The following is a 25,577-nucleotide window of genomic DNA, read 5'->3' as shown; positions in this document are numbered from 1 at the left end:
TTGGAGTGCAGGGGGCTGGGTGCATGCCACAGATATTTCTCTTTGGACTGTATTCAGACTCACCAAACATGTGCAGAGGGGCAGAGACACATGCTGGGCAGCTGAGTGTGTGTACAGCAGTCGGTTCGGAGCGTATGCAAAAGCAGACTCACTGAACACGTGTGTGTGTGTGTGGAGGAGAGGACTCCTGGTTGTGCTGGTCATGAGATAAATGCAACCAACACAAGGTCAGGACCACAGAAATTTCCAACTGGGATACTGAGATCATAGTCATGCCTTCTAGAGTCATACAGTCATACTGTACTGGGCATTTGAGCCTCAAACAATTCATGCTTTTTTCAGAATTATGAGATCATATTGCTTGGTCATGAGTTAAAATACACCAGATCATTTCTGGCCTGCTTGCTTTAATGTGTGTTGCTAATAACCACAGTTACACATGAACTGCAGATTTAATATGGGTTTCTATTATTGTTAACCATTATATGTGGTGTGCAAATGTCATGAGGTCCCCCTTTCATTTCCATGATTGCATAAAAGCCTCCTGCATCAGTACAATATCACATCTCTCAGTATTTCATCTGTACACTCTTTACTTTTGAGCACTTTACTGCCACTTTAACTCTTCCATTTTTCCAAGCTTAAAATCGAGTTACAGCTGTGTCCTCCCAAAAAAGCTGTTTCTCACTGTCACTGACATCATGGTACTTCTTTCTCATGTGCTTCTAAAACGGCCGAAAGGAGAGATTTCTGAGGAGATTACATATAAGTTCATCCACTTGCATAAGGAAGGAAAACTTGAACTGATTAAAAAATGTTATGGCTTGGTGAGTCTTAATTTGCAATTGTGATTACCGGGATAGTGAGAAGTGGAAAATACAACTGACCACTAAGACTGAAGAGAAATATCCCTGCAGATTTCTTTGAAAAACTGAAAGCAACTCTCCTAAAAAGAATGGGAGCTGTAATAAAGGCAAAGTTTGGACACAATAAATTATATTGAGTTGCAGATTTGTGTAATCTTCTGTTAAACACGTTACTGCTGAAAAATGAATGTACGGATTGCTATATTAACTAGAAATTAAATAGATGAAAGAGTGGTCTCTGACTTTTGCACAGTACTGTAGGTCTGTTTTGGCATCATTACACTCTGCACATACACAATGCTTGCTTTGTGCATATGTATGTATTTATTTAAACATTGTATTTATTATTTGTTAATTATCACATATCAATGTCAAAATAAACATTTGAAACAAACATTAAAGAAGTACACCAACAGAAAAAGACAACTACCCCAGATGCCCACCACACGAAGCACTGTTTCATTATTGGCCTACTTCAGAACCTCCCTGGTACTTTCTCTCTGAGAGTTTTTTATTTCGGGAGGGAATAATGACATGAAAAAAGTGATGTATCTTCAGGTATTTGTACACGTTATTCCAAATAGATGCCACATACAGAGGGAAGAGCCCATAAGTGAGTTACTGCGCATAATGAAGTTACAGCAGATATTTTGGCCAAAACCTCCAACACCCAGAGGAAAAGTAAATAACTGCGCTTGCACTGAGGGCTGTTAACATACTTTTCCTGTCTGAGAGAGCCATTGTGTTTCTGAGAGGGAGACGCTGTAAGATACGATCACAGTCATCAGTGTTGTACTTACTGTAGTTGACTATTTTTCAGAAGTTCTACTTAATTTATTTTTGAAAGCACAAAAGCACTTTTGTATGTTGTCAGTGGAACTTTTTGCTTTCCACTCCATTACTTTTACTTGACCTGTTACTGCTTAGAGCTCCATTTTGTTCTGTTAGAACACAGAATGGAGCTCATAGTTTCTTACTGCTGTTCTCTGTTCTTTTACAAAATTTCAGGTCTAGATTTAACTTCTCAAATAGCAGTCTAGTAGATGTCAGTGTGGTTTACACAGGTCCTAGAGTGGGAGAAATAAACAGCCACAGAAATGCCACAGCCGTGCCTTTCTACTCTCACTCAGGTAGCTTTTTGGAGGTGTAGCCTGTTATTACATTTGCTAAAGTACACATTCTGTGAAGTAAACATTCCCTAAAGCCAGGAGGAAAAACAACACCCTTAAGAACTCTTTCTGCCATCCACAGTCAATCTGCCCACATACACAGTTATTTTGCCATATGATTTATCTTCAGTCATCAGGAAAATGAGAAAATCAAACGCTAGCAATAATAATAATAATACTAATAATAATAATAAAAGAAGAAGAAGAAGGAAAAAAAACAAAAACAGAAGAAGACTCAGAGACAGGAAAAATATGGACGAAGAAGAAAATGTAGGAGAAAATGAAGGAGAAGAGGAAAATGCTGAAGAAGAAGAAGAAAAAGAAGAAAAGAATTGGAAGCAAAGGAAGAAGAAGAAGAAGACTTGGAAGCAAAGGAAGAAGACGAGGAAAATGCAGAAGAATAAGTAGAAGAGGGAAATGAAGGAGAAGACTCGGGAGCAGAACAAGAAGAGAAAGAAGAAGAAGACGGGGAAACAGAAGAAGATTGAAAGTAGGGAATAAAGAACAACATGCAGAAGAAAAAAGAAAAAGAAGAACAAGAAGAAAATGCTGAAGAAGAAACACACAAAAGAAGAAGAGACTGAGGGAACAGAACAAGATGGCTTGGAGGAAGAAGAAGAAACAAAGAATAAAAAGAAACGAGAGAAAGAAGGAAACAAGAAGAAGATGCAGAAAAAGCAGGAGAAGAAACAAAACAAGAAAACGGAGAAAAAGCAGAAGAACCCTTAAAGTGAAGGTGCTATAAAAGGTTGTTCACACTCACATGTCTCATGTACAAACATCCATGCTTTAGAGAACTAAACGAGTTCTTCTATGGCATCACTTAAAGAACTAGTAATGCACCAGTCCGGTTCTGGAATGTATTGACACTGATAGCCTATTAAACAAGGGTATATCAGTGGATATCAGTCAGACGTCTCTAATTCACATTCCATACCGTCTCTTAGCCATGGTTACTTTTCACTTAAGCATGTTATTCCAGTTCAATATCAAAAATACTTTCTGCCTTTACTAACAGAGCAGAAAGCTCATACATGTAATAATTAAGAATGATCACATTACAGGCAAACTTCTTTGTTTAAGGAAATTAAATTATCAAGCATGAAATCTGCCATGGTCATTTCTCTATCATAAGCCCCATGCAGGAACTTTTCCCAGTACTGTATCAGCTTCATGTGCGAAAAATCATTTCATATATTTGCATTATCATAAATTTCATGTAGGATAAAAAGTTTTCTTTAAATTAAATTTGAAAATTGGTTAAATATAAAAGGAATAATAAGGGTGTCTGAGTTTAAAAACCCTCAATTTAAGCATCAGCTCACAAGATAACGACTCATGCTGACTAATAACAAATATCTACAATTTTATGCTCAATACAACTGTTAGTAGCACAGCAACTTGTTGCATTCAGAAGCAAGTTAATAACAAACGGTCTAATTCACCAAACGTTTCTAAGAAGAATTTTCTTTGTAAAGATTCTGTCATTCACCAGTGTTTTCTTATTTGGGATTTGTTCTTAGGTGAGAACAGAGTATACACACACTCAAGAGCACAAAAGTCCTACAGTTCTATGGTATAAGAGCACATCATGAATCTGACGTAGACGTTTTCTTATGACCTTTCTTAAGAACACATTTAAGAAATAACTTTTAAAATTGATATTGGTGAATGAGGCCCAAAGTTTTTTTTTATATATAATACTTAATTTAATAACAACGTTTTCTGTTCTTATTAGTTTTCATTTTTATTACTCTTTTGCTCTAGTTACAGCATCATGTTAGACATGAGGTATACAGACTTTAAACAATCAAACATTGGTTGATATGCAGAGTTCAGGTATTGGTATCAGAAGAGAAACAAACAAAAAAAATACTTCCTCCAATTCTAACTGACAGGAAAATTATATTATATTATATTTATGAAACATTAAGGCAGGCTGCTTATCACAGGGACTGACCATGCTTTATATTGCAGGTCCAGCTGTGGATTGAATTCCTTTCTTTGGAGTAAAACAGTGGTGGTCAGTGCATTCTTGCTGATGTTTATGGCTTTACGCACGTGGCATTCCTGCTGTCTGACATGCTCTTTCTAAGCATACTCTTCCACCACCAGCAGATAGCAACTAAGCCATCCTATCAACAGAGCCTCCCTCCACCTCACAGACACTGAGTAATATAATAGCTTCCACCCTCATTCATGATTAGTACACATTCCTTGTATATTTTTTAATCTACGAAGGCCAGCATGATCCAGAAAGTCCAGAATTATCATTTCATTTCCAACAGGGTTTTATTTGTAGTTTCACAGCGTAAAGATGCCATACATTGTCTAACCATATGGCATATTGCTGTCCATCTATCCAATCCATTGGTCAAGCAGCCATTATATTAATGCATAACAGATCTCATGCCATGTTTTCATTTCTGTGGTATGTTCTGGTGAGAGTTTAATTCTAGTACATCTGAAACATATGACTGTCTTACATTTCTGCAATGAACCTCTTGGCTTTGGTTACATTATATGGCATGTCAGTTAAACCATCTGCCATAATGCTAGAACATTTGCGAGACAGACATATGTTTCAGAATGGATCACTTTTGAAGTTTACAGTAAGGTGGATCTCTTAGCCTTTAACCCAGTGTCAGCATCAAAAAATGAATGATAGCTCTGTCCATCTCCTATGCCAGTCTATCTGTCTCGTTATACTGTCTGTTGGTGTAAAAGATAACTGTCACATAACCTTGATGATGAGATCCTTGCTGAACTAGAAAAGAAACCTCCTAGTGGGCTCTCGTGTTGCTCAAATGTGTCAGATGAAAGTGGATCTCCCATGTGGTTCGAGTTTCTCTCCCAGGGAGTGGCAGGTTGTCGGGACCTTTCTCCTCAGCTTGTCACTGAGCTGATGCTAAATCATCGGGCAGGCTGCGTCCACTCGTCTTACCCATCCAGCTGTGTCCGGTCATCTGTCACGCTGGAGCCAAGGTGGCCAGACTGTCGCTGCACTTAAAAGGAAAACAAAAAAGAGGGGAAGATATTAAAGTATGCAAAATTCCAGGGAAAAGGTTTTGTGTTAGGTAGTGTGGGTATTTGTATCTTTGATCATGTTCTCTGTAGTGATGGTGCATCAGTATGGAGCAGATATCTGCAAAAAGTACTGAAACGGATGGAAAAAAGAGAAAGAATTTGATCAAATCCTGTACCTCTCTAGCCTGAAATAACCACACGCTCACACTGTGTGATATTATTTCTTCCCATGAGGCAGTACAGTTTTCAAGTAGTTCAAACCTAATAGCCTACTTTAAGATGCTCATCCTAAAGAGGGGCTTTGATTACAAATAGCTCATTATAAAGCCAACCAAAATAAGGACAGCATTGACCATTAATCACCACCAAAACCAACATAAGTTTTGGACACTGGCATGCTGTTCATCCATGACAATGCAGGGTGACTAGCTAAATCAGCACCAGACAAGCAATAGACTAGCAATAGCCAGTTTAGGTCAGTATGGAATTCAAGGCAAGGTTTCAATTCCTATTTTAAGTCCTAAGGATGTGATGGTTCACACAATTTGCCCCTTATGTCAAATATAGTCATCCAGACAAGACGTGTCTTGTGTCTGCATTTATGTAGCTAGCAGTTAAGCCTCTTCGCTTATAGGTTTCAGTTAGCTTAGCACTCAGCTACCAGTTAAGCGTTAACTTAGCTTCATGCAAAATTCATGTCTAGATCGTCACACACTTGCCTCAAGTTGTTAAATAATCTTAAACAGACTCTGTACAGCAGACTATTATCTATGAATACTAACAAAAGTACAGATAAAATTCAGGCTGTTGGATGCTGCTACTGTTTTCAGCCATGGGGCATATAAGCAAGCTCTGACATGGTCTGGGGCAAGTATGTAATGAAATTAGACGTGCAGTTTGTAGAATGCTTGTTTGTGAAGGAGTATTTGTCCACTTCCACTACTTGTTAATTATGTTAGCCTTATAGCTACCAGGCAAAATTACTCATCACTATGTTTGGGACCTTATGTTCCTTCATTGACATTTTCTAGGAAACAACTCCATGTTGCAACATGCCTCAGTCATGTTTCCAGCAGAACTTGCCCAGATATCACTGTGATCTGACATTCATTTTGTCTGCTACTAAATATTTCAAAACATTTGAGTTGCTACTCTCAAATTAGGCTTAATGTAAATGTTAATGTAAACTAGTATCTATTACACATTACTTCTGATGATTTGCTAGTTAGCTAGGTGACACTGTGCCATACTTAAAGCAGACAAAACATTTATTCACAAAGCATATCTATTTTACAGTGTGACGTCTCAAAAAATGGTTTGTATTATTAAGTTTGCTTAGCTAGCTAATGAGCTAGCCTAGCCAAGAACAGTTTCATTTGTACTGAAGAAATGGCTCCTTCTTTTCCCCTCTATCACCTTTGATAATTCCAGCCATGACATTAGTAATCCTTTTGTTTGTTTCTTTAATGTAGGTACTAATGCATTATTTGTTGTTCAAAGAGCTAAAGAAACACTGGACCCTGCAAAACTTGATAAGCTCCCCAAACATGTGTGAATTTATGTGGGTTTGATTTTCGGTTGACCCACCACTTTCATACATCATGTGTCTGTTTGTGTTTTGTGTGTACTTTCTTTTTCAGGGTGTAGAAAATGGGTGTTTATGTGTCCAATTGTTTGTCTGGTGTCCATCGAAAGCAGCCAGAAGCACAAAGGGTCAGCCTGAGGTTCCTTGGACGTCTCACTAGCGCGTCAAGGCCCCCTGTAACCCACGGTGGAATGTGTGTGTTATGCAAGTGTTCTTGCCTTACTTAAAAAAAAATCACATAGAAAAAAAAAACACACTGTGCCAAGTTCAACCATTTTAACAGCCGTCCAGCTCCTTTGCATGCATGCGCACATACTACATTCCCTTTGATTTCATTCAGTGGCTCATATCCATGTAAAACAAACCAGATGCTTTGCATTTCTTTCCTCCAAGCCTACAGTGAGTAGCCCTTTGTAGTAATCAGTTCAGTTTAATGCTAATTTTTCAAAATATAGAAGAATAAATCTTTTGTTCTCACTGTTGACACAGCGTTCCTATCATAAAACTGCCTACACGTTTTCTGTTCAGAGAGAGAGTACATATACCAGATACCTTTGTAGCCCTAATCTACCTTTGAAACTTCTCAGATTCTCTCTTGTTCTCCTTCTGTCCACTCTCTCCCTCTCCCTTCATTCTCCATTAGTCTGGGTGCAGCTGGAGTGGAAGAGAAGAAGGAAAGAGAGCCTGAAATAGCCAAGGGTGTGTAGGCAGAGGCCTGACCACTGGCATGCATAAGGAAACAGCCTCCGCTGCTCTCCACACACAGCAGCAGCAGTGCTGTACACAGGCCAGGAGCCCACTTGCAAGTCTACAGTCCAACCCCACCCTTCACTATTCCAGGCCTGCTTCACTACAGCCTCTCTGTTCTCTCAGAGGAACCACCAACACGAGCAGTGAGAAGCACGAGGGGCGAGAGCGTATAAAATGGAAATGAGCAGAGGCTGATTTGAAATGTCTTTGGGATCTGAAATAATGAGGAACATTGCTTTGGTTCATCTCAGTGGTTTGCTTTGCTTCCTTTTAAACAAGAATTTATTGGACTTGAATAAAACTAGTTGAACTGCTGTTTACCACATGAAGTGCATTCTTAGATTAAACGACTTTTTGTTTACAGTCTAGGAGAAAATCAAAAAGGAACGTGAGAAAAACAACATCAAGACTGTTCTGTCAGTTCATAGCGGTAAAATATTGGTTGCCTTAAACTTGAACTTTTAGTTGTTTGTTAATCTCGAGTAGCTTTCTCAATTCAACAATTATGTTTTGAATGATTGACTGATGGTTTTCTTGCATGCTCCTTGTCACACCTGAAGAAGATCAGCCAATAGAAACAGGAGATCAGGAGCTGATTCTTTATTAAGGTTTACATCGGTACATCAGATTGTGATGATATTAATTGTGTGTGCTTAGCTGAATTATTTGACCTCATTCATTGACTGTCACCAAGATTCATTTTTGTAGGCCATTTGTTCGCTATTGTCTTCTTGTATTCTTGTAGCTCAATCTTCTCATAGTTCACAAAGCAGAAAAGCCTTTTAACAAGCTTTTTACGTTTTTTTAGTAGATTATCACACCATGTTATTAAAGCATAATATACCTGTGCTCACTCAGTCTTCATCATTCTACCATACTGGACTAAAATCAGAGTTTAGAACCCATTTCAGACTTTGAACTGATTTGGAATTTTGACTAAAATCCTTTTGATTTGAGTGACCTGCAGCCTTCAAGCCTCCCTTCATGGAATACATGGGGATCCATTGTAAAGGGGGCAGGGGTTGAGAGAGCATTTGATTCTGTTTCAGGTCAGTAATTAGAGGAAACTTCCCTGAAAAAAGATGTGAGTGATCATAGTATCATCTTTTCTATCCCTCTTTCAAGTTAGTGAAATAGTGGCTCTCGCACCTTCAGGTTTGTTGTATCTTCTTTAGATGAAAGAAAAAAACTAAAGAAAACCTGAGGTCCCCCATCGTTTCAAACACCACTGTTTTAGATGGTCCCTTCAAATAAATAAAAAAAAAGATAAAATAAAGAACATTAAGGACAAGGACTAATTTCAAAGCTTCAAAGACTTTAGACTCTACAGTAGTGTTAACAGACAAGATGTTACATAATAATTGCAGTCTACTAGATGAAATACAGCACAACATTAGTCACAGTTATGCCCATAATTACTCCAACCAAAAAGCTTATTTCTAATTGGCGAAATTGCTATATGATGTTTGTGCTTTGGGTAGACATGACTTCACTCCCTGGGTGTTGCATCCATCCACATTCCTGACCCTAAACACATTTCTTGACTGTGCAAGATGGTTTAGTGTTGTCTAGTGTTTCTAAAGACACGGTCTGAACACACCCGAGCCTCAAAAAGGCAAAACAACAGCATGTCACGACTGAAGCCACCTCCAGACAGGGCTTTGCCCAGATGAGGTGCCATCCACCCAGGCTCTCGCAACTTTCAGCATTTTTCCTAGTGTTTGCAATATCAGATTACTCCTGTAATTGGCTTATCACACCCTGACACACACTGGACTATTGCTCTGTGGTTAGGCTGAGGATCTTACACAGTGACAAACAGAAGGAGTTGGTTTTTGTATTTTTTTTCACTGCAGGAAACAACCATTCAGCAAATTCATAAATAGGCGCACAGATGTTGGAAGCTGTACAGCAGCATAGTTTTGCTCCTGCAAAGGTGAGATGACAGGATCGTCCCATGATAGTAATGCAAGCGCCATCTGCTGGCAAACATCTGCCTGTGCTCAAACTGTCTCCCAGTGGTAAATCCGAGCCAATGCACTGACAAGTTGTTTGTTTTTTTTAATTATTCGGACTAAAATGTGAAACATAACCACTATAGATATGTGTTCTTTATAATCGGGGTGTTGTTTTGAGGCTGTGTGTTCAGGTGGGATGCATGTCTTCTGTGGCTCTTTGATTCTTGACAGGACACTGCCCCCTGCAAGCCAGGAAAAACGTCAGCAGAGTAATGAAGTTTAGGAATGGCACATTCATCAACATTTAAGTTTTAAAATCAAGAGAGAAATCAAGAAGTTTATTAATGATGCATTATTCAACATTAAAGTTATGAAATTAATCTGCTGGGTGTGCTTGACAAGACAGGATTGCCTAAATATTGGTTTACTTATTCAATTTACTTCAAACCGTTAAATGTTAACTAAAGGCCTTTGTACCCTTCAGCATTCCCAGTGTCTTACAGTATCCATACAGTAACTATACATTACAGTAACAATACATCCAGTAACCGTTTTCACAATTCTACCACTCAGACGCTAGTTATTCCTTTTTGCCCAGCAATGTGTAGCTACTGCAAACTTGCAAATGTCAGTGAGCAGATAAAAATATCAAATGATTGTTATGTGATATAAGTAATTAGAAACTATTATAGAAATCATAGTATTAATAACAGTAACTATAGAAACACTGTGGTAGTAAAGTAAGTTAGAGAAATGTTAATCATGATACCATTACTACTATTACCACTACTACTACTACTACTACTAATAATAATAATAATATAAAAAGAACAAAACCTTTTATCTCCAAAATTATAATTTTACAGGAGAAGAAAAAAGCATACTTTACTTTCACTTCACTTACTTTTCATACTTTACTTTGACATTGTAAGTCAATGGAACCAGACTTTTTGTCCAAGTAATTCTGGCCCATTTCTTTTGCTCCATTGATCATAAAATTTAAATGTAAAGTGCAACAGGCACTTTCAAATTATATCAAAAACTGAAAAAAAATAAGGTTTTGTTATGACAGCAGCGATATACAACATCTTGGTGTTTACATTCTTATATCTCTGCCCTTGCACCATGAACAGGAGACCCATAAGTTGTTGAATTATTACTAAAAAGTGTAAGTTTTTATACACAGTGTGCACATGTCCTAGACCACCTGAGAAGATGACATTTAAATAAAATTTACCTGAGCCTAAGGGATTATTTGCTCCAAAAAAGTGCCTTAGAATAAATACAATAAAATATTCATACAATCAAATTAGTCTTATTATGATCTGCTGATGGTGTAATTTAAATCTCTATGTAAAGAAGTAAAAGGAGCCTGTGTTCTTCTAACCATCTCAATAGAAGAATTTAACCACTTTATACTGCATAAATCTTTCTTTTTATTTTGTATTCTATTGCTGTATAGGGTTTTCATAGTGATGCAGCTATTTTCTAAGCTTCTACATATTTGTTTTTTAGAACTTTAGGCAAAATCTGTCATTAAACAGAGTTTATGAAAACACAAAACACAACACCTTTTAAACTATAACACTATTTCATTCGTTGAAAGTGCAGATATATCAAGCATGTGTGTCACTCATGGGGAATTAGTAATTGCCCCTTCCAGCAGTAACTGCAACCAGCATTTCCTGTTGTTTGATATCAGCATTAATTCAGATACACTGGTGAATTTTCTGCCATGTAGAATTCAAGTAAGGACTTGACAAGGCCTCATCACGACATTCATTTTGTTTTGTTTTTGTTTTGCTTTTCTGTTTGGGATAATTGGCTTACTGCATAATCTGGTTCTGTTTCATCTTCAGCTCATGAACAGATGAACAGACAGTTTCCTTAAGAGTTCTCCAATAAAGAATGGAAATTATTGTTCCGTCCTTCAATAAGAGCAAACTGTCCACATGCTAAGGCAGCAAAGCATCCCCACACCTTTGCACTACCACCGCCATGTTGGTACGATATTTCTATTGAAAAATGTAGAACTTGCTTATATGATATGACAAGACCTGTGCTGGCCAATAAGGTACACTTTGGACTGATCTGTTCTTAGAACACTTCCCCAAAATGCTATGGGACTGTTGAGGTGCTTTTTGGCATTAATGTTCCTTTTGATTAGCAGGGTTTTCTGCCTTATTGCTCCTGCATGAATGTCACTTGGGCAAAGTCTTGGCGGAGTGAAAAACACATTTGTTGCTTGAGTGAGGGTGCAATTACATTTTCACAGGAGGAATGTGCATGCTGGATAACTTTACGCAATAAATAAGTTAAAGAATAATTTGTTTTATGTTTGAATATAATGTTTGTTTAATGTTGAATTCACTGTGACAAACATGCAGTTACAGAGAAAATCAGGACGAATCCATTTTCATAGCTCGGTATCTAAGGTTAATGTTTTCAGATTCTTAGAAAGCAAGAAGGACATTCAGAAGGACATGAATGAAAACCTGCTCTAAAGCACTGTGTTTCTTTTAGGTGATTTACAGTATGATTTCAATGAGGCCTTCAGGGAAGAAGGTGTCACTGCTATGGCACTGAAACGCATAGATTCAAATGATATGGACATTATCATCATCATACAGAAGCTTGTATGTGTGTATGTGTGTGTACATGCACGTACGCAGATGTGCATGCACACACCATGGTGACCTCTCTCTTTCTTTGTGGCATTGTAAGAGGTTTTCATGCGTGTGGATGAACATGTTGGAGAGATAGAGGCAGATTCCCTGGCTGAGCATCTTCAGTAAAGTAGAGCTTTAGGGGATTGTATCTACTCTGGTAATAAGATTCACGCCTCTTACTGATGTCCACAACCATTTTATTTTCTTCACCAAGTTACGGAACACCGTGAAAACTGACAACAACAAAAACACATTGCATATACATCATTTTCAGAAACATTTCTTCTACAAAGGTACACAATTTTCAATATTTACAATAGTTACCGTGTGCGCCTATTTAGCCAGTAGTAGACAGTCATCTCTCATCTTTTCCTTGTCTCTTTCTCTCGTCTCTTTCCTCTTTCGCTTAGTTTCCACTCACAATTTCCCGCGCACGTTACCCAGACAGGAAATGACGTCTCTCCACAAATTAATAAACAAATTAAACTTAATATTTCAATAAGGTCTAACAGCAGAACTACGAATTGCAGTACGGATTTCATCATTAATTTATGCAACATAAAAAAAAACAATCAGAAATCAAATATGATAATCTCATAAACTTCTGGCATTGTCACAGTAACATATTGCTGTATTGCGAGCGTCAGCTACACTCCCACCAAATTAGCCTTGATTAACACAAATGGAGATGTGAATACACTTACACTCTTCATTAAATAATCAATGATAATTTCCAAGCACAGTTCTGTTGTTTACTGTAACACTAATATTTGAAAATTAACCATATGATTTTACACACTAATAAATTCAGCAACGCCGAATAACAACAGAATTTACATCTCAACATACAAGGAATAACCAATTAAGGGTGAACCGCAGTATAATAACCACTTTTAACTTTATAAAGGAGACATTTAATGAATGACCAATGTTTCCCTCCCCTTTAGCTACTCTTCACTAAAACCACTAACTTCTGAATGGGCCTTTGAACAATGGATGGCTGGTTAAGGCGTTCACCTTTTTTTTCTAACTTTCGTTCTCCAATCTGCACTGTCACTTTTCGCACCAGTCCATCATCATCCTCAAGTGCTTCAACCACCTTAGCAAGTTTCCATTCGTTGCGAGGGACATCCTCCTCTTTGAGGATCACAATATCGCCCACAGCCACGTTACGCCTTGGCGCATGCCATTGCTGACGTAGAGCAATGTTTGACAGATATTCTTTCCTCCATCTGTGCCAAAATTGTTCAGACAGGTATTGGACCCTTCTCCACCGTTTTTTGGCATACAGATCCTCCCTGATGAACCTCCCTGGTGGGGAAAGAGGAACAGAAGATTTCATCGTAATCAAATGATTTGGCGTGAGTGGCTCCAGACTGGTGGGATCGCTGATGTTATCGACAGTGAGTGGACGGTTATTTACAATGGACATAGCTTCGTAGAAGAACGTCCTTAAGGATGTATCGTCCAACCTTCCAGCACTGTCAGCAAGGACTGTGCTCAGTACACTTCTCACTGTCCTAATTTGGCGCTCCCAGACACCTCCAGTGTGGCTTGAGTGTGGTGTATTCATCTGGAAGTCGCACTGATTATCTGCCAAGTACGCAGCCACTCTCTCCTTACTGAGTTCTCTCAGAGCCTTTGCCATTTCATTTTTTGCTCCTATGAAGTTAGTGCCCTGATCAGATCTAATGTGTCTAACGGTTCCACGGATAGCGATAAAGCACCGTAAGGCATTGATAAATGCATCGGTCGTCATATCCTCCAGCATCTCTATGTGAACAGCCCTGGAACAAAGACACGTAAAGAGGAGGCCATACCGTTTTTGTTCTTTACGACCTTGCTTGGTGTGGAAGGGACCAAAGCAGTCCATGCCACAGTACGTGAACGGTGGTGCAGGATCAACACGGTCACTTGGTAAATCTGCCATCCGTTGTTCCTCCAATGGTGCACGCACCCTCCTGCACCGTACACACTGCCTGATGTATTGGGCTACAGCTTTACTTCCACCAACTACCCAGTAACCGTTGGCTCTTAGCTCATTGAGAGTTTGTCCTCTGCCTTGGTGTTGTACTTTGTTATGATGATATGCAATGATGAGGTTTGTGACAGTGCTATTTTTGGGAAGGATTACTGGGTGTCTCAACTCAAGAGGCTCAGATGACTTTCTCAGTCTTCCTCCCACTCTCATTATACCATCGTGAAGGAACGGATCGAGCTGATAGAGTTGGTGGTTATGAGGCAGCTTTCCTGATTTCTGGTTGAGTATGTTCAACTCTTCTCGGAAGGCATCTTGTTGAGCAAGCTTGATAATAATCAGCACAGCCTGCCTTCTCTCTTCCACATTTAAAGGTTCTGTGGTCTTGATCCTCTTAGCCAACCGCTGGATACGAGCAATGACATTGACCGCTGTGGTCCATTTTGAGAACCGTGACAGGTGGTTTTGAATGTCAAATTGCCTTGTAGCCTCAGTTTTCAGCACCTGTGTAACCCTCACCTCCGGATCTCCTACCAGCAGCTCCGAGGTAACCTGATTTTTGGCTATTTCTCTTTCCCACAAGAACTTTGGACCAGGAAACCAATTTGAGTTGATCAGATCAGCCACCTTGAGGCCTCTGGAGGCGTGGTCGGCTGGGTTTTCTTCTGTGTCAATGTAGTGCCATTGTCTTGTGTCAGTGGTTTCTCGAATTCTCTGGACTCGGTTCGCGACAAAGACATGAAACCTTCGTGCTTCATTATTGATATAGCCGAGTACTACTTGAGAATCTGTCCAATAATATTCCTCATCGATCTTGAACTCTAACTCCTCCCTCAACATGTTGCTCACGGCTGCTGAGGTTACTGCCGCAGTTAACTCCAACCTTGGTATGGTGACTAGTTTAGTTGGAGCGACTCTAGCTTTGCCCATGACCAAGGAGCAGTGCACCTTCTCTTCGCTCACCAACCTGATGTACGAGCACTGGCCATAACCTTGACTGCTTGCATCAGAAAAATGATGCAATTCAGCTCTCTGGACTTCACCAAAGCCAACTGGTATGAAGCATCGTGGTATTTCAATCTTCTCAAGATTTTCCAAATCCTTCATCCAAATCTCCCACCTTGACTTCAAATCCTTGGGTAGTGGTTCATCCCACCCCGTTCCTCTCTGACACATCTCCTGCAGCACTCTTTTTCCTTCAAGGATGAAAGGAGCCAGAAACCCCAAAGGGTCGTATAAAGAGGCCACAATAGAGAGAATCCCTCGTCGTGTTGCCGGTTTCTCATCAAGTATCACCTTGAAGGAAAAACTGTCGCTTTCAGTGTTCCATCTTATACCTAGTACTCTTTGCACAGGTAAGTCATCATGGTTGAGATCAACATTTTTTACCTCCACAGCATGTTCTGCTAGGTTGATGGAATGTAGTACCTCTCGGTTATTGGAAAGGAATTTGTGAAGGTGCAATTTTCCTTTAGCACACACAGATTGGGCTTCCTTCACTAACTCTATTGCCTCACCAACCGATTTCACGCTTATGAGGCCATCATCAACATAGAAATGCTTGCTGATGAAGCTAGCTGCAGAAGGGCACATTTTCTCATTTTGACTAGCAAGGTGTTTCATGCCATAATTGGCGCAGCCAGGGGAAGATGACGCTCCAAACAGGTGCACCTTCATGCGGTATTCTGTGGGTTCTGAGTTTGTGTCACCATTTTCCCACCAGAGAAACCGCAAATAGTCTCTATCTTCCTCGCTGACATGGAATCTATGGAACATTTTTTCAACATCGCACATGACTGCAATGGGATGCTTACGGAAACGGCATAGTACAGCTGTGAGACCATTTGTAAGGTCGGGTCCTGTTAACAGATAATCGTTTAATGAAGTACCTTCGTACTTAGCAGAGCAGTCGAAAACCACCCGGATCTTGTCTGGTTTCCTGGGGTGGTAAACCCCTTGATGTGGGATATACCATATTTTCCCAGGCTCTGATTGGGTGTCTACTTTCTCTGCCTCATCATCCTTAAAGACACCTTCCATAAACCTCGCATAATCATTTTTGAACTTGGGGTCTCTGTCCAGCTTCCTTTTAAGGTGCTTCAGTCGAGCCAAAGCCAGCTTCTTATTGTCTGGAAGGTGTGGACGTACTTTAAATGGAAGAGGCATCTCAAGGTGACCATGCTCGTTTTGCCGGATTCCTTCCTTTAAGACCTGCAGGAAGCAAATATCTTCCTGAGATATGCTTTTATCTGATGATTTTGTGTCTGCAAAATCGGACTCAAGAGCCTTAATGACAGAAGATGGTGTTATAGGTGGTAGCTCTCTGACAGATACCCGATGACAAAGACCAGTCAGATCTTTACGACTCACATGCTGTGGTGTGCCTCCCACAATGCTCCAGCCGAGGTCAGTTTTAATGGCGTAAGGTTCATAGTCACCCCCAGTGATAACATTTCTTGGAATTAATGCTCTAGAGCAATCATAACCAATCAATAATCCAACACCACAGTCCATTAATGGGGGTATCTCTTGGGCTATGCTGGCAAGGTGTTTCCACTTGTTGGCTGTTTGACAAGTGGGAATATGGGCGCAGTCAAGAGGAATGAAGTCTCTCGTGTAGGCTGGAGGTAAGCTGATGGAAATGTCTGAGGTGAGACCTCTGACTTTAAGATCACATACTCTTTGACTCTTCACAATTGCATCTTTCCCCATCATGGTGGAGAGCTTCAATCTTACAGGTTCCAATGCTACCTGAAGTTTTTCGCACACCTCTTGATCAACAAATGTGTGGCTGCTTTGTGTGTCCAGTAGGGCATATGCTAGGGTTTCAGGAGCATTAGGTGCTGAAATCCATACTGGCACAATCATAGATGTGCTCCCACCTTCTCCTCCATTCACACAGCATGATAATGAGGATGTACTTTCTTCAACTGCATTTTGCTTTGATTCTGCTGAGAAACGATCCTCATGTAATGGAGTTGGGTGACTCTTTCTACATATGCCACACATGGCTCTGTTTCTACAGTCTTTAGAATTGTGACCTTTTCTCAGACATGCAAAACACAACTTGTTCTCATGTATGCATTTTTTCTTTCCTTCTATAGACATTTCTGTTAGCCTTTTGCATTTATGTATTGAGTGATTTTCTCCACAACAAATACACTTGCCTATGTATGAGTTTTGTAATGATGTGCTCCATTTCTTTGGCCTTTCGCCAGTGTCTCTCAACCGGATTTCATCAAGGTCTGGTTTGGATGTGGAGCTTGATGAAACTGGGGTCTTTACATTTGTGGCAAATGTGTTTGCTTTTGAGCGCTTCATCTCTCTTAGTGGTGTCTCTGCGGAGTGCCTTAACGCATGTAAGGATGACACTGGATTACATGCAATACGTGCCTCCTTTGCAATGAAAGAAGCAAACTCATTAAAACTTGGATAGTCCTGGCCTTCATCCAGCTGCTTTGTGACATAGCGGTTCCACCTGGATGTCACCCATTCAGGAAGCTTGACCAGCATTTTCTGGTTCTCCTCGCAGTCATTCAGAACCTGCAAACCCTTTATGTGAGACATGGCATTACTACATGTTTGGAGGAAATCACTGAATTCTCTCAGCTTGATATACTCTTTACCACCAATCTTTGGCCACATGTTTAGCTTCTCTCTGAAGGCCCGTTGCACTATAAAGGAATGACCATATCTAGCATTCAGTCTTTTCCATGCTTGTTGATAGGCTTCTTCGTCTTTTCTGTAGAAGCTGCCCTCAAGAAAGGATTTTGCCTCCCCTGCAATGTACCTTTGCAGGTAGAACAGCCTATCTGCAGGGTTGGAGCATCGTCTCTCTATGAGAGCTTTAAAGCTTGTGCTCCATTCTGTGAACTTCAGAGGATCACCTGAGAATAAAGTAGGTTCTGGGGTTGGAAGGCGAGTGAGAGATAAGGACTCTTGTAGTGCTTGGACTAGGGATGTCTCATTCTTTACAGTTTGTCGTTCTTGATCTAGGATGGGGTGAGAGCATGGGTTTATATCGTTGACTTTGCTGCATATAAGACTGCATGATCCATCCCTTTCTTTTGACTCTTCTTCAATATAAACATTTAGCCTTGCCTGAATGACGTCAATGTCTCTCTGATTTTCAAGTTTTGTCAACTGCTGACGTTGAGCTTCAATGGCAGCTTCCATATCAATTTCGGCTCTCTTAGCAGCCAACAGAGCAGCTGTTTCTGCCCTCTTAGCTGAAATGCTAAGTGATTCTGAGAGACGGTCGGAATGGTTGCAGCTGCGTGCATTAACTCTAGAGACTGCGGATCCATATGTAGACCTAGCATATTCATTATCGAGTAGCATGCATAATCTTGATCTTTCTGCCTCAGCATCAAACTCAACTCCTTCTTCAGAGAGGCGCACTCTCATCAATTGCAGTAAGTCTGAGGTCACAGCAGAGCATGCGTCCACTTTTCTCCGAATTTCCTGACTTGGTGCGTTTTGGAGTCGGATGCTATCATACAGCTCCTTTAGCTCAAGGTTAAGCTTCTCAGCCTCATCCATCATATCATACATGTCGCCTTCAGAGCACTCTTGTTTCAACCTTGTACGAACTCCTCTTACGTACATTTTCCATTTCTCATATGTTGCTTTAAACTTCTTCTCCTTTTGAATTAACTCTTGCTCTTTCAGTTCTTGCATTTTAGGTGTTATTCGTCTTTCACGAGAGGATTTTCTTAATTTTCCCTCATCTAGCCTCCCTGCTTCTTGCCCTTGCGACATGACACCAGACTGTTTATCACTATTTTGAGACATTTTGAACCTTTAAGAGTTACCATATGTAGAAAGCAAGGTAAGTAAGTTACAAGGATATAAAGGCTATAGTTAGCAGTAAGTGACCAAGTAACCAAAATGACACCCTTGATACTTGAGTAGCACCTGAGCTTAACTTTCCCAGCTTATTGTAATCCAATAAATATTAACCAGTCTTCTCATCAAACAACGAACAATAACAGTTATTGACAGAGCATTCTTTTTTTTTTTCTTTTTTTTTTTAATCCCTTTAATTTCTTGGTTACTATGATCAAACGTTAGCTTATGTTTTATCCATCAAACTCCTGAGGCATAATAATTGCACAGTCTAACCTGAGGACTTGTAGCCTGAAACTGCTCCACAGAGTGTGCCTGTAGCTTGCGCCGGATGCGTAGCAACGATGCCGCCGTTCGCCGTAGCCTGTAGCTTGCGCCGGATGCGTAGCAACGATGCCGCCGTTCGCCGTAGCCTGTAGCTTGCCGCTGGATGCGTAGCAACGATGCCGCCGTTCGCCGTAGCCTGTAGCTTGCGCCGGATGCGTAGCAACGATGCCGCCGTTCGCCGTAGCCAGTAGCTTGCCGCTGGATGCGTAGCAACGATGCCGCCGTTCGCCGTAGCCTGTAGCTTGCGCCGGATGCGTAGCAACGATGCCGCCGTTCGCCGTAGCCTGTCGCTGAATGCTAGCGAAGTTGCACTCTGAAGCCTCGTGGATGGATTAGGACACGTTTTCACTGTATCTACTCTGGTAATAAGATTCACGCCTCTTACTGATGTCCACAACCATTTTATTTTCTTCACCAAGTTACGGAACACCGTGAAAACTGACAACAACAAAAACACATTGCATATACATCATTTTCAGAAACATTTCTTCTACAAAGGTACACAATTTTCAATATTTACAATAGTTACCGTGTGCGCCTATTTAGCCAGTAGTAGACAGTCATCTCTCATCTTTTCCTTGTCTCTTTCTCTCGTCTCTTTCCTCTTTCGCTTAGTTTCCACTCACAATTTCCCGCGCACGTTACCCAGACAGGAAATGACGTCTCTCCACAAATTAATAAACAAATTAAACTTAATATTTCAATAAGGTCTAACAGCAGAACTACGAATTGCAGTACGGATTTCATCATTAATTTATGCAACATAAAAAAAAACAATCAGAAATCAAATATGATAATCTCATAAACTTCTGGCATTGTCACAGTAACATATTGCTGTATTGCGAGCGTCAGCTACAGGGATGCAGATCTGCAGGTACGTAGACGCTCAGCAAGTGCCGATTCTCTCAGCCTGATGTTTATCTGCTGCTGCTGGAATGCATGGCCACTGCAGTCTGGCACGTACAGTCACAACTTTGACCCAGCATGCAGGCCGGAGAGAGAGACAATCAGCTCCTTGCTTTCTTGGCTCTCTGCCAATGGAAACCTAGAGTGTGTTGTGTCATCATTAGGGCACTAGGTTACTGCGAACAGGGTCATGGCGAGGGCATTTGCGTTTTTCTTACAAAAATATCTGTTGTATTGATCCATTTTTAGATGTGTTCTTCTGACTCGTTGCAAGGTCAGTGTTAAAAAGATATTTTGGACTTGAATTAAAATCCCTTTGCGATCCTTTACCTTAATTATGTTTCGTTATTTTATGACTGAACATTCTAATTTGTCACTCACGGTGAAATAGTAATGCTTCCAAAACCTTGGTAGTGAAGGTTTTGGTGGTAACAGTTTCAGCTCATTTTGAGCATAGCTCAAAAAGGCTAGCCATTACATGACTAACAAACAAAGCTTTAAACAGTTGTACACACATAAAATCATGATACACTGTATAGACAAAAGTATTGGGACACCTACATATTACATCTACACAAGCTTTTAAGACATCCCATTCTAAATCCATAGGCATTGATATAAAGTTGGTCCTTTTCAGCTATAACAGCTTCCACTCTTCTGTGAAGCTTTCTACATGATTTTGGAGTGTATCTGTGAGAATTTTTGCTCTTTCATCCAGAAAAGCATTTGTGAGATCAGCCGCTGATGTTGGACAAAATAGAGCCGGACTCACAGTCTCCATTTTAGTTCATCTTAAAGGTGTTCAGTGGGGTTGAGGTCAGGGCTCTGTCTGGGCCAGTAAAGGTCTTCCAAACCAAACTCACCCAACCATACTTTTATGCTATGTGCACTGGGGCTCAGTCTTGCTGGAACAGAAAGAGCCTTCCCCAAACTGTACCCACAAAGTTGGAAACCGTTGTTCAAAATGTCAAATCTATGCTGAAGCATTAAGAGTTCCTTTCACTGGAACTAAAGGGCCATCGGACTGCCTGATAGAGAAGCGTGATGTGTCACTCCATATAATACAACCCCAATTCCAGTGAAGTTGGGACGTTGTGTAAAACATAAATAAAAACAGAATACGATAATTTGCAAATCCTTTTCAACCTATATTTAATGTTCAACCTATTTAATGTTCAAATGGATAAACTTTATTGTTTTTTGGAAATACTTGCTCATTTTGAATTTGATGCCTGCAACACATTTCTAAGAAGTTGGGACAGGGGCAACAAAAGACTGGGAAAGTTGAGGAATGTTCAAAAAACACCTATTTGGAACATTCCACAGGTGAACAGGTTAATTGGAAACAGGTCAGTGTCACGATTGGGTATAAAGGCAGCATCCCTGAAAGGCTCAATCGTTCACAAGCAAGGATGGGGGGAGGTTCACCACTTTGTGAACACCTGCGTGAGCAACTAGTCCAACAGTTTAAGAACAACGTTTCTCAACGTACAACTGCAAGGAATTTAGGGATTTCATCATCTACAGTCCATAATATCATCAAAAGATTCAGAAAATCTGGAGAAATCTCTGCAAGTAAGCGGCAAGGCAGAAAATCAACACTGAATGCCCGTGACCTTCGATCCCTCAAGCGGCACTGCATTAAAAACCCACATCATTCTGTAGCGGATATTCCCACATGGGCTCAGGAACACTTCAGAAAACCACTGTCAGTGAACAGAGTTCGTTGCTCCATCTACAAGTGCAAGTTAAAGTTAAGTGGGGGTGTGTTAGTGCCCATGGCAGGGGTAACTTACACATCTGTGAAGGCACCATTACTGCTGAAAGGTACATACAGGTTTTGGAGCAACATCTGCTGCCATCCAAGCAACGTCTTTTTCAGGAACATCCCTGCTTATTTCAGCAAGACAATGCCAAGCCACATTCTGCACGTGTTACAACAGCATGGCTTTGTAGTAAAAGAGTGCAGGTACTAGACTGGCCTGTCTGCAGTCCAGACTTGTCTCCCATTGAAAATGTGTGGCGCATTATGAAGCGCAAAATACGACAACAGAGACCCCGGACTGTTGAGTATTCAATCAAGTGTATTCAATTGAATATAGGTTGAAATGGATTTGCAAATCATCGTATTCTGTTTTTATTTATGTTCTACCCAACTTCATTGGAATTGGTGTTGTACCTACTGCTCCAAAGTCCAGTGGTGGCATGCTGTACATCACTCCATGGAATTGCTGAATTCCTCCATGCAATTGCTCCACAACTCCATTGCGCTTGGTGATGTAAGGCTTACACGGCACACAGGTTTAGTGCTGATGTTTGGTTTGGAACTCTGCAGTTATTTAGTCAGTAGTGTGTTTGCCACTGTGCACCATGCTCCTCAGCTCTAGGTGACCCCGCTCTGTAATTTTATGTGGTCTGACACTTTGTGCCCGAGTTGCTATGGTTCCTTCCTTTTCAATAATACCACTAAAAGTTGATCATGGAATATCTGGGAGGGAACCAATTTCGTAAACTGTCTTGTTGCAACGGTGGCATCCTATTAGAGTACCACACTCAAATTCAATGAGCTCTTTAGAACGACCCATTCTTTCACAAATGTCTGTAAATGCAGACTGCATGGCTAAGTGCTTGATTTTATACACCTGTGGCAATGGGACTGAATGAAACACTTGAATTCAATAATTAATGTCTCAATACTTTTGTCCATGTAGTATATTTTGTTTAAACACACACACCAAAAAAATGCTGAGAACATGTGTTTCAGTAGCGACAATTTTTAATGTTACACATTGATTTTCACGCTTTGGGACACATTTACTTCAAAACACTGCTCTAAAATACAGGGGTGTGGCTAAAATAAGACTCCGCCTAGGGACTAAAACTTTTGGTAGAGACATGAAAACATGGCAGCATTTTTAATTTATTTTTTTGTTTTAATCATGATATATCTAAAACTTCACATTAAAAGAAATCAAAAGGATCAAAAAAGCAAAACAAAATATAAGTGTCATTTCCACAAGTATCAGGGTTAGGGTTTGGGGCAGCCACCTCCCAACAGAAAGTACCCTATTAATTATGATTTTGTTACTGTCTTTATGCCTTGGTTTGAATAGATCAGAACATTTTAATATATATATATATATATAATATATAAAATACATATATATATATATATATATATATATATATATATATATATATATATATATAAACTAATAAAAAAATAAAAAGTACTTTTGGACACAATAGGTAATAATCTGTTATTTTTAAAGAATATCATATGCTGACATATCCTTACAAATACAACTAATGCATCATACGCTTTTTCTTGTACCTGCTTCACTGCATTTAAATATTCTGTAGATGGTAAAGTGAAAAAGTGAGTGCCAGTAATGTGAAAATCTATTTACACAGTATATTAAACAAGAATAAATAGACAGCTTTCATAGTTTGTTTGGAATACACTAAAATAGCATGGACAAACCTGGAGCTGTTTGCGTCTGAAAATTGCAGTGCAATTCTGTACTTAACCACAATTATCTAGGGGGGCGGTGTTGCCTCTGCTTTGTGCTAATTTAAGACCTGTCCAGCACAGATGACTTTTGGGGCAGAGGGTCTTATAAGAACAGTAAACGTATCACACATCAGATTATGATGGTGTATCTGTCTTCACTCCCATTACCTGAGTTCATGTCGCCTACAAGGCTCACAGTCCCACAGAGATTAATGTCAAATGCTTTATCACAGACCTTGGTTCGTGTTAGTCACGTGGCAGAATTCCTACCCTGAGAAGGCAGGACTTTTAAAAGCTTGCACATACATGCAATCAACTCCTTATTCTCACTACACTCTGATTATTATTTTACAAATCAGATGATACGAATAGTGCTCATTCTCTATTTTCTTGTTTAAGTTATAAGTATATGTTATAGTGATAGTGATGAGTGTGAATCTTCAGATGACAGTAACTGGTCAGCTGTGAACTCAGTAAAAAAAAAGCACGTTATCATCTTTGTTTATAGATGTAAAAAAAAAGGAAAGAACGAAAGAGAAACTCTCAGAGTCTTAAGTGGAAACTTCACCGATTTTGTAATATTACTTAATCATTTAATGGTTTAGATGTAAACAAAATCAGAGTAGTTTCTAGAGAATTTTAGTCAGAAGTGTGCACCATTATAGGTCTAACCAGACGTCTGAAGCATTTAATGGCTCTAAAAGCTACATCTCATTAAGTTATTGCACAAAATGGTTATAAATGCATTGCTCGATACATTACTGTTACTGTACTAAAATGTATTTTTCATATAAACTGTTACTCCAGGATTACTGTGTTTCCTGTTTAAACTGCCTTGTCAACATGAGGTAACATGCTCCTGTAGTTACTGAAGCCCATAGCTACAGCTAGCAGATTTGTCAACATTTGTTTTTAACAGTTTTCTTACCAATTTTGGAAAATGACAAAGTGTGTGGAGTACTTTGATAATATGATGAACCAGAATAGCAGCTGCTTGAAGAAGAGAGAGCAAACAAGGCAGAAAAGACTGAAGCCACTATTGTTATTATTATTTAGCACTATTTTACCATCAACAGTATGGCATATAAAACCGTATAAGATGCGTGGACGTTCACTGGTCTTTTTGGATAGCAGATCAAATGGTGAGATTTGTAGTGTAGACATACAGATTCCAAAAACTACAATGGTGAACAATTTTGACTCAGTAAATTTCACTATAAAGGCACATTTCACACAGAACCACTCTGAATCATTTTGTTCACATCTAAAGGGTTTTTTTACATCTAAATTTTATTTTTTACATTTAAAGTAAATGATTAAAGTAAAAGTAATTTAGCAACATTTTTAAGCATAAATCTTGTGTGTTTAAAACAATTCCATCATTCTTGGTAGTTCACAGTGCAGCTTGTGGTGTGTATTAGATCTATACCAGGGGTGCACAAACTTACCTGCAAAGGGGCTGGTGTGGCTCCTGGTTTTCATTCCAACAAGGCAGGAGCAAATCTGGTCAGTTGTTCGTTGTCTCTGAGACTGAGACTAACTTCTTAAACAAGTGAATTCAAAAGTGTTGCGCCATGCTTGGAAACCTGCAGCCACATCAGCTGCTTGTGGATAAGACTGGAAACCCCTGATCTATACCTGTATACAGTCAGAAATTTCAGTGTTGAATTTTGATTAAAATCACATTTATTAGAGAAACCAAAATGCATGTTTGACAAAGTGCATTATACATCTACTGTTACTCTTTTTTATCCAAGTGTTGCAAATGAACACAGCATTTTAGAATAAAACTGTGCAAAAGTCAGAGACCATCCATCGTTTATTTGAATTTCCAGTTAATAGCCTTTAAGTACAAGGACAAACATAAGATTAGAAATGAGCAGATCAGAGGGACAGTGAAGGTGGAGCAGTTTGGAGATAAAGCCAGAGAGGCCAGGTTGAGATGGTTTGGACATGTGTTGAGGAGGAATAGTGGATATA

The 25,577-nt window shown here is 39.7% G+C and overlaps 1 protein-coding gene across 1 annotated transcript; it reads right to left on the bottom strand.

Annotated features, from left to right (window-relative positions):
• Positions 1-12,163: 12,163 nt before the first annotated feature.
• On the bottom strand, positions 12,164-23,775 carry LOC119263501. Its single transcript, XM_037538669.1, has 4 exons — positions 23,766-23,775; positions 19,563-19,615; positions 19,127-19,474; positions 12,164-16,213 (listed from the first exon to the last, which is right to left on the bottom strand). The coding sequence occupies exons 1-4, from the start codon at positions 23,773-23,775 to the stop codon at positions 12,968-12,970; spliced, it is 3,657 nt and encodes a 1,218-aa protein (XP_037394566.1). The 3' UTR covers positions 12,164-12,967.
• Positions 23,776-25,577: the final 1,802 nt, after the last annotated feature.

Source organism: Pygocentrus nattereri, chromosome 5 (assembly GCF_015220715.1).
Source record: "Pygocentrus nattereri isolate fPygNat1 chromosome 5, fPygNat1.pri, whole genome shotgun sequence".
Lineage (NCBI taxonomy): Eukaryota > Metazoa > Chordata > Actinopteri > Characiformes > Serrasalmidae > Pygocentrus > Pygocentrus nattereri.
Note: the sequence above shows the minus strand (reverse complement) of the source record. Positions and strands in the feature narration are given on the sequence as shown.

What these genes read in the sequence shown, in the direction of transcription:
- LOC119263501 (XM_037538669.1), bottom strand. An exon ending in TAAAATGGTTGTGGACATCA is followed by an intron (nt 19,475 to 19,562) that starts GTAAGAGGCGTG and finishes CAACTTCGCTAG; the next exon opens with CATTCAGCGACAGGCTACGG. An exon ending in TTCAGGCTACAAGTCCTCAG is followed by an intron (nt 16,214 to 19,126) that starts GTTAGACTGTGC and finishes TGCTTCCTGCAG; the next exon opens with GTCTTAAAGGAAGGAATCCG.